The 8670-nt window shown below is 50.4% G+C and overlaps 1 protein-coding gene across 1 annotated transcript in view; it reads left to right on the top strand.

Moving 5' to 3' along the window:
• GNG2 (guanine nucleotide binding protein (G protein), gamma 2) overlaps positions 1-2508 on the top strand; it is a 14365-nt gene extending 11857 nt beyond the window's left edge. Inside the window, exon 4 of the mRNA XM_015421440.1 lies at positions 1592-2508. Coding sequence (XP_015276926.1) covers positions 1592-1720 — 129 coding nt within the window. The 3' untranslated portion in view covers positions 1721-2508. The remainder of the gene's footprint in view (positions 1-1591) is intronic.
• The last annotated feature ends 6162 nt before the right edge of the window (positions 2509-8670 follow it).

The raw sequence follows: 8670 nt of genomic DNA, 5'->3' as shown, positions 1-8670 counted from the left end.
TTCTTCTGATGTTCTTCTGATGTTCTTCTGATGTTCTTCTGATGTTCTTCTGATGTTCTTCTGATGTTCTTCTGATGTTCTTCTGATGTTCTTCTGATGTTCTTCTGATGTTCTTCTGATGTTCTTCTGATGTTCTTCTTCTGATGTTCTTATAATGTTCTTCTGATGTTCTCTGTGCCCTGTTGTTGGCCCTCCAGAGGAACTGGTTGGGGCCACTATGTGAGACAGAATGCTGGACTAGATGGACCATTGGTCTGATCCAGCAGGGCTCTTCTTATGTCCTTATTAAGGCCTTGGTCTCTATGTCCTGTTGGCCACGGTGTGAGATGGGATGCTAGAATTGATGGACCACTGGTCTGATCTAGAGGGGCTCTTCAGTTTGGTGTCGTGGTTAAGTGCGCAGACTCTAATCTGGGAGAACCGGGTTAGATTCCCCACTCCTCCACCTGCACCTGCTGGATGACCTTGAGCAAGCCGTAGTTCTGGCACAGCTGTTCTTGAAAAAGAGCCGTTTCTGTCAGAGGTCTCTCAGCCCCACCTGCCTCAAAGGTTGCCTGTTGTGGGGAGGGGAAGGGAAAGGAGTTTGTAAGCCGCTCTGAGACTCCTTTGGGTATTGAAGGGCAGGGTATAAATCCAATCTCCTCTTCTTCTTTTACCTCACAGGGTGCCTGTTGTGGGGAGGGGAAGGGAAAGGAGTTTGTAAGCCGCTCTGAGACTCTCTTGGGTAGTGAAGGGCGGGGTATAAATCCAATCTCCTCTTCTTCTTTTACCTCACAGGGTGCCTGTTGTGGGGAGGGGAAGGGAAAGGAGTTTGTAAGCCGCTCTGAGACTCTCTTGGGTAGTGAAGGGCGGGGTATAAATCCAATCTCCTCTTCTTCTTTTACCTCACAGGGGAGGGGAAGGGAAAGGAGTATGTCAGCCGCTCTGAGACTCCTTTGGGTATTGAAGGGCATTGAAGGGCAGGGTATAAATCCAATCTCCTCTTCTTATTTTACCTCACAGGGTGCCTGTTGTGGGGAGGGGAAGGGAAAAGGAGTTTGTAAGCCGCTCTGAGACTCTCATGGGTACTGAAGGGCGGGGTATAAATCCAGTCTCTTCTACCTCACAGGGGATGTCTGTTGTGGGGAGGGGAAGGGAAAGGCGTTTGTAAGTCCCCCTGAGACTCCCTTGGGTAGTGAAGGGCGGGGTATAAATCCAATCTCCTCTTCTTCTTCTTTTACCTCACAAGGTGTCTTAAGTGGGGAGGGGAAGGGAAAGGAGTTTGTGAGCCGCTCTGAGACACCTTCGGGTAGTGAAGGGCCGGGTATAAATCCAATCTCTTCTTCTTCTTGTGTCCTTAATATTGCCCTATGACTATATTTTGACTAGCTTTATTTTCATCAGGTATGCTATTCAATAAAGAAGGGGACGATCTGACATCGGCATGCAGTTTACGGATGTACTCAGTAGTCCTATTTTTGTGCATAATGTTGGGAGGGTCGTCTTCCTTTCAAATCAATCTGGTACCTTTCGCCAATGGGACGGGTTTAGCCAATGGGATGGGTTTCTGCCTCATTAAAAAGAAAATACCCCTCTCTTCTCTCTTTTCCAGGTGTCTAAAGCAGCGGCTGACTTGATGGCCTACTGCGAAGCCCATGCCAAGGAGGACCCCCTACTGACCCCGGTGCCTGCCTCAGAAAACCCCTTTCGGGAGAAGAAGTTCTTCTGCGCCATCCTGTAAACCTCACGCGAGCCCGGCTCGGGCGTGGGGCCACTCCGGACAATGATGTAGAGATTTTTTTCCGCCAGCGGCGGATTCGTCGCCGGCGTCCGCCCACACTTTCAAAAGAACCGAGCAGCCCGGGAGTTTGACAGGGGGGAATGCATGATCCAAGAGTCAAAGGGGCCTCCGTCGCGTCGTCGGAGCTCGTGGGGTTGATCCGTCTCGGCAGGCCACAGGCCTCGACGGCTGTGGAGTCACCCGGAGAGGGAGGGGGAAACCAACGCGTCAGAGAGTCCATTTAATGTCCACGTCCGCTCTTGCCAAACACCTCTTCGTTTTTGGCCTCTCTTTCTTTTCGGTCCTACATTTTTTTTTTTTTAATGAAAAAGAGGGTTGCGGGCGGCGATGCTGCAGCTGACGCAAAGGGGGTGTGATGTTTGTGTGTGTGTATCGGTAGCCTTCCTGGGTTTGGTTTGGCCTCCCCTCCCCGTGTCACTTTAATTTAATGTGCCATTGTAAAATAGCCACAACACGTTAGGTGGGTGACGGTGATCCTTAGTGGTGGGTCTTGTGCGTATTTAGCATCGTAGAGTAGAGGTGTACGAGGAAGGGGAGAGACCGGCGGCGGAGCTGCCGTGACAATTCTCTCTCTTTCTCTCTCTGTTTCTCTTTTTCTTTCTCGAGTCGCTGAGGATGGGCCGCGACGGCGGAGAGTCGGCGCAGCTGTCTTTGTGTGTTCCTGGCGTACTTCGTGCCACCGTTTTTCTATCATTTGTATCGGGTAGCTTTTTGTTCTGCAAGTAAATTGTACGTTGTGAAAAAGGGCGGCTGGCGGTCTTTTCATTTCGGAGCCTCCCCTTTGGGGCTTTCAGGAGGGACACAAAAGCATCTCCCAGGCAGTGGTCCTTCTGAGTTAATGTGAGCTAGCTCACAGTTTTTTAGCCTCCGGCTCAAACATTTTTAGCTCAGGAAGGATGGCTCTAGATGCAATGCTCCCTCTAAGCTGTGGAGTCTTGTGAGCAAAAATTCTGCTTTGTGAGCTACTGGCATTAAAGTTGTGAGCGAGCGATTTGGCTGCTGCATAAATTAGTTTGCTCTGGAGCCATCCTTCCTGAGCGAAGACAAAAATATGTGAGCTGGAGGCTAAAAATAAGGAAGGCCGAGCGCCAAAGAATAGATTCTTTTGAACTATGGTGCTGGAGAAGACTCTTGAGAGTCCCTTGGACTGCAAGGAGATCAAATCAGTCAGTCCTAAAAGAAATCAACCCTGACTATTCCCTTGAAGGCCAGATAATGAAACTGAAGCTCAAATACTTTGGCCACCCAATGAGAAGGGAGCACTCACTGGAGAAGAAGACCCTGATGCTGGGAAAGATTGAAGGCCAAAGAAGATGGGGACGGCAAAGGATGAGATGGTTAGACAGTGTCATCGATGCAACGAACATGAAATTGAGCCAACTTCAGAGGACGGCGGAAGACCGGAAGGCCTGGCGTGATCTGGTCCATGGGGTCGCGAAGAGTCGGACTCGACTGTGCGACTGAACAACAACAAAAGCTCACACTGACTCAGCTTAGAGGGAACACTGCTCCAGAGCAATCTTTATTTACGCAGGAGCCAAATGGCTCACTCACGAATGCCAGTAGCTCACAAAGTAGAATGTTTGCTCACAAGACTCCACAGCTTAGAGGGAGCATTGCTCCCAGGTGGAAGAAGGTTATTCCACACTCACGAATCAGACGTGTGCTGGGAGTGCCACGTTTGGAACATTCAGTGACATTCAGGGGTCCTTTCCTGATGGAGCGCACAGGAGCAGAGATCCGGCAGTAAAGAGTCCAGGGGGCGGGCACATGCAACAAGCCCCACCCCCTGCTCCCAGCAGCCCTCAGTCAGAGCCAGAAGCAGCCAGGTAAGTTGCAGAGCCTACCCCCGCCCCCCAGCCCCAAACAGTCCAGTGGCACCTTTAAGACCAAGTTTTATTCAGGTACAAGTTCTCCCTCCTCTGCGAGGACAGATCTGCACGTCCCCCCCCCCATAGCTAGCAATCCAAAACAGTCCAGTGGCACCTTTAAGACCAAATTTTATTCAGGTACAAGCTCTCCCTCCTCTGCGAGGACAGATCTACACGTCCCCCCTCCCCCCAATAGCTAGCAGTCCAAAACAGTCCAGTGAAGCCTAAGTGGTGGGTGTTGCCTTCTGACACACTTCCGGTGACGTCAGGGGGTGTGGCATATGCAAATAAGTTATGCTAATGAGCTCCTGCACCTCTTTTTCTACGAAATGATCCCTGGTGACATTCAATTTAAAAAAAACAGCCTTAATTTTCAGACACCGCGGAGTTTGATCCGATTGAGACCAGAGAGGAGTTCAAACCTCCTGCTACTAAGGCAAATTCTGCAGCGGAGACTTAAAAACCTCTTCCCTACAGTCCTAATCGGGAGGGAAGGCAGCGTGGAATAGCCCAATCTCATCAGATCTTGGAAGCTAAGCAGGGTCAGTACCGGTGTTCCCTCTAAGCTGAGTCAGTGTGAGCTAGCTCACAGTTTTCGAGCCTCTGGCTCACACATTTTTGCCTTAGCTCAGGAAGGGATGGCTCCAGGGCAAAGTAATTTATGCAGCAGCCCAATCGCTCGCTCACAGCTTTAATGCCAGTCACTCACAGAGTAGAATTTTTGCTCACTGGACTCCACAGCTCGGAAGGAGCATTGGTCAGAGGGCTATTTTTGGGCAGGAACGCACAGGAACGGAGTTCCGGCTGGCTCCCGAGTTGGCCACGCCCAGCAGGAACCCATTAGCATAATAGGCCACACCCAATAGCAGAAACTCATTAGGATTGGCTATATTGGGGGGGGGGGTGGCCTAACATGCAAAGGAGTCCCTGCTCCAAAAAAAGGCCCTGGGTTTTGACAACAAACAAGGTAAACAGAATAAGAAGCAAAAGGTGGGTGGGGCTCGATGAGCACACTTCTGTTAACACGGGGGTGCGGCCTAATATGCTAATGAGCTGCTCTGTCATGGGTGTGGCCTAATATACTTATGAGTTCCTGCTGGGCTTTTTCTACAAAAAAAAAGCCCTGGTCAGTACATCAGAACATGAGAAGAGCCCTGCTGGATCAGACCAGGGGTCCATCTAGTCCAGCATCCTGCCTCAGACGGCCGCCTAGTTCCCCTGGTTAGCCAACAACAGAGCATAGAGGCTGAGGAATTCCCCTGGTGTGGCCTCGTGGCCCTGGGATTCAGAGCTTTAGTGCCTCTGAATGTGGAGGGTTCCCCTCAGTCACCATGGCTAGTAGTCACAGACAGTGTTCCCTCTAAGCTGAGTTTGTGTGAGATAGCTCACAGTTTTTTAGCCTCTGGCTCACACATTTTTGTCTTAGCTCAGGAAGGAGGGCTCCAGAGCAAACTAACTGATGCAGCAGCCCAATCGCTCGCTCAAAGCTTTAATGCCAGTCGCTCACACAGTAGAGTTTTTGCTCACAAGACTCCACAGCTTAGAGGGAGCGTTGCCTATGATCCTTCTCTGTCTCTCTGTCTCTCCCCCCATTTATAGCCTGACCCTTCCCAGAAGTGGGCTCAATGCGGTAACAACATATCATTTATACAAAATTTATTTGTTAATACAATAACATTAAACTTTAAAACATCAATATGAACTTAAAAATGGTGGTCACAGCTGGTACCAAAGAAATTTTCTGGTTGTGGGAGGTTCCTGGCCAGAACCAGGGGTTGTTAACAGAGTGACAGACGCCTCAGGGAGGCCATAGATGAACGTCCGCCCCCTCTGCCAAAGGCCTGGCGGAACAGCCCCGCCTTGCAGGCCCCGCGGAATCGAAGCCCATCCTTTTGTGGCTGGCTCCACCCCCTCCGGCAGCCATTTTGTGTCCGTGCCCACCACGCCGTTCCAGAATTCCAAATGTGCCTGAGGGCTCAGAAGAGGTTGAGGACCCTGGCCTTAGAAGTTAAGCTGTCCTGGGAGCAGAAGCAGAAAAGGGTCTTCTTCACAGTGGCGCACTGCGGCATGCCCAACCAAGGCCCGGCAGGATGGTGATGAAGGCGCATGCGGTGATTACGGCCCTGTGGAGATTCCCGCCTAAGCTCATGAAGAGATAGGTGCATCGTATTTCTGTAGGACGACCTCTGTTTGGTTAAGGCCAGTTCCTTGAAAGAACGCATGCTCTTGTGGGACGGCTTCTGCAATGCCATTCCTCTACCTCCCACACAAACACATATTGTGAAAAGATGTTATGGTCCGGCCCTAGCGCTACACTCAGCTAACAGAAGCACCTTTCTTTGGTGCACGAGTGGTCTTCCTCATAAGAACATCAGAAGAGCTCTGCTGGATCAGACCAGCGGTCCATCTAGTCCAGTATCCTCTCTCACACAGTGGCCCCAACCAGTTCCTCTGGAGGGCCGACAACAGGGTATAGAGAGAGAGATGAGAGAGATTGGATTTATACCCCGCCCTTCACTACCCAAAGGTGTCTCAGAGCGGCTTACAAACTCCTTTCCCTTCCCCTCCCCACAACAGACACCCTGTGAGGTGGGTGGGGCTGAGAGAACTCTGACACAAACTGCTCTTTTTCAAGGACAGCTGTGCCAGAGCTTGTGACTGACCCAAGGTCACATCAGCAGGTGCAAGTGGAGGAGTGGGGAATCAAACCCGGTTCTCCCAGATTAGAGTCCGCACACTTAACCACTACACCAAACTGGCTCTCTCCCCCAAACTGGCTCTCTCCCGAGGCCTTCATAAGAACATCAGAAAAGCCCTGCTTGGTCAGACCAGTGTCCATTTAGTCCAGCATCCGGTCTCACTCAGTGGCCAACCAGTTCCTCTGAAGGGCCAACAACAGGGCAGAGAAGCCGAGGCCTTCCTAAGAACATCAGAAGAGCCCTGCTGGATAAGACCAGTGAGGGTCCATCTAGTCTAGCATCCTGTCTCACAGATCGGCCAACCAGTCCCTCTGGAGGGCCAACAACAGGGCAGAGAGGCTGAGGCCTTCATTAGAACATCAGAAGAGCCCTGCTGGATCAGACCAGTCAGGGTCCATCCAGTCCAGTATCCCGTCTCACACAGTGATATCACAGTTCCTCTGGAGGGCCAACAGCAGGGCACAGAGGCTGAGGCCTTCATAAATACATCAGAAGAGTCCTGCTGGATCAGGCCAGTGGTCCATCTAGTCCAGCATCCTGTCTCACACAGTGGCCGACCAGATCCTCTGGAGGGCCAAAAGCAGGGCACAGAGGCTGAGGCCTTCCCTGATAAGAACCTCAGAAGAGCCCTGCTAGATCAGGACAGTGGTCCATCTAGTCCAGCATCCTGTCTCACACAGCGGCCAACCAGTTCCTCTGGAGGGTTAGCATTTCCTCTTGTCCGCCCTGAACATTTCATGTGAGGAAGGCACAGTCATAAGCTGCACAGAGCAGTAGGCCACAACCCCTTGAGATGGCTTCAGAGGCAAACGCCTGCCTTTATTGAGCTCCCCAGACACTCAAAAGCCCCATGCTGGGAATCAGTCTCCCTTTACTCATTGCCTTAGCACATGAGTCAGTCTCTCTCTCTCCCCCTCTCCCTCTCTCTCTCTCTCTCTCTCTCACACACACACACACACACACACACACACACACACACACACACACGTGCACAAACACACCCCATGTTGTGATCTGATGGGGCTGGATGCCTGTGTCTGAGAATCAATGCTCCAAGCCTTTGCAAGTCAAGCCTCCCCAAAAAGACTACCACGGCGGCCCTCTGTATCTCCACTAACTGCTGTTCTGCGGTTATTGTACTTATCTGTTAGAATAATTTGGCTCGCCAGCTAAAGACTCACTATAAAGAACAGCAAAGCCGTCTTCTCCAAAGCCCTCTGCTGGGGGTTTGGCACAAACTCCATTTAGCCACAGCAACTCCCAGCGAGAGCGTCCAAGTACTGTTTCTTTGCTGGTTTTTACTGACGTTCCCCCCCCCCTTTTTTTCAATAAAAATTTCCAAGGCAGCTAACAGTAAAATTTTCAAATCAGACGCCCCATACAGAAAGCAAAACCACAGCTGTTAGCTGTGATTTGAGAATCACGGTGGACTTATCCAGTAGGCACAGCGCCTAGGGCCCACGATATTTATGAAGTGTTCCTTCTAAGCTGAGTTAGTGTGAGCTAGCTCACAGTTTTTTAGCCTCTGGCTCACACATTTTTGCCTTCGCTCCGGAAGGAATAGCTCTAGAGCAAACTGATTTATGTTGTTCAGGGTGGTGAAAACCAGTGAGGATTGTGAGGCACTCCAAAGGGATCTGTCAAGGATGGGCAAGTGGGTGGCAACATGGCAAATGGGGTTCAGTGTGGCCAAGTGCAAGGTGATGCACATTGGAGCCAAAAATCCTAAATATAAATACACATTGATGGGGTCTGAACTGGCAGAGACTGAGCAAGAGAGAGATCTTGGAGTTGTAGTGGATAACTCACTGAAAATGTTGAGACAGTGTGTGACTGCAATAAAGAAGGCCAATGCTATGCTGGGGATTATTAGGAAGGGTATTGTAAACAGATCAGCCAATATCATAATGCCCCTATATAAATCAATGGTGAGACCTCATTTGGAATACTGTGTGCAGTTCTGGTCACCACACCTTAAAAAGGATATTATAGCTTTGGAAAAAGTGCAGAAAAGAGCAACTCGAATGATAAAAGGGTTGGAACACTTTCCCTATGAGGAAAGGTTAAGGCGCTTAGGGCTCTTTAGCTTGGAAAAATGACGACTGAGGGGTGACATGATTGAGGTTTATAAGATTATGCATGGGATAGAGCAGGTAGAGAAAGAGGTACTTTTCTCCCTTTCTCACAATACAAGAACTCGTGGGCACTCCATGAAATTGCTGAGCGGTCGGGTTAGAACGGAGAAAAGGAAGTACTTCTTCACCCAAAGAGTGATTCACACATGGAATTCACTGCCACAGGAAGTGGTGGCGGCTACAAG

This window comes from Gekko japonicus, unplaced genomic scaffold (assembly GCF_001447785.1).
Source record: "Gekko japonicus isolate JY-2015 unplaced genomic scaffold, Gekko_japonicus_V1.1 scaffold666, whole genome shotgun sequence".
Taxonomy (NCBI): Eukaryota; Metazoa; Chordata; class Lepidosauria; order Squamata; family Gekkonidae; genus Gekko; species Gekko japonicus.
Note: the sequence above shows the minus strand (reverse complement) of the source record. Positions and strands in the feature narration are given on the sequence as shown.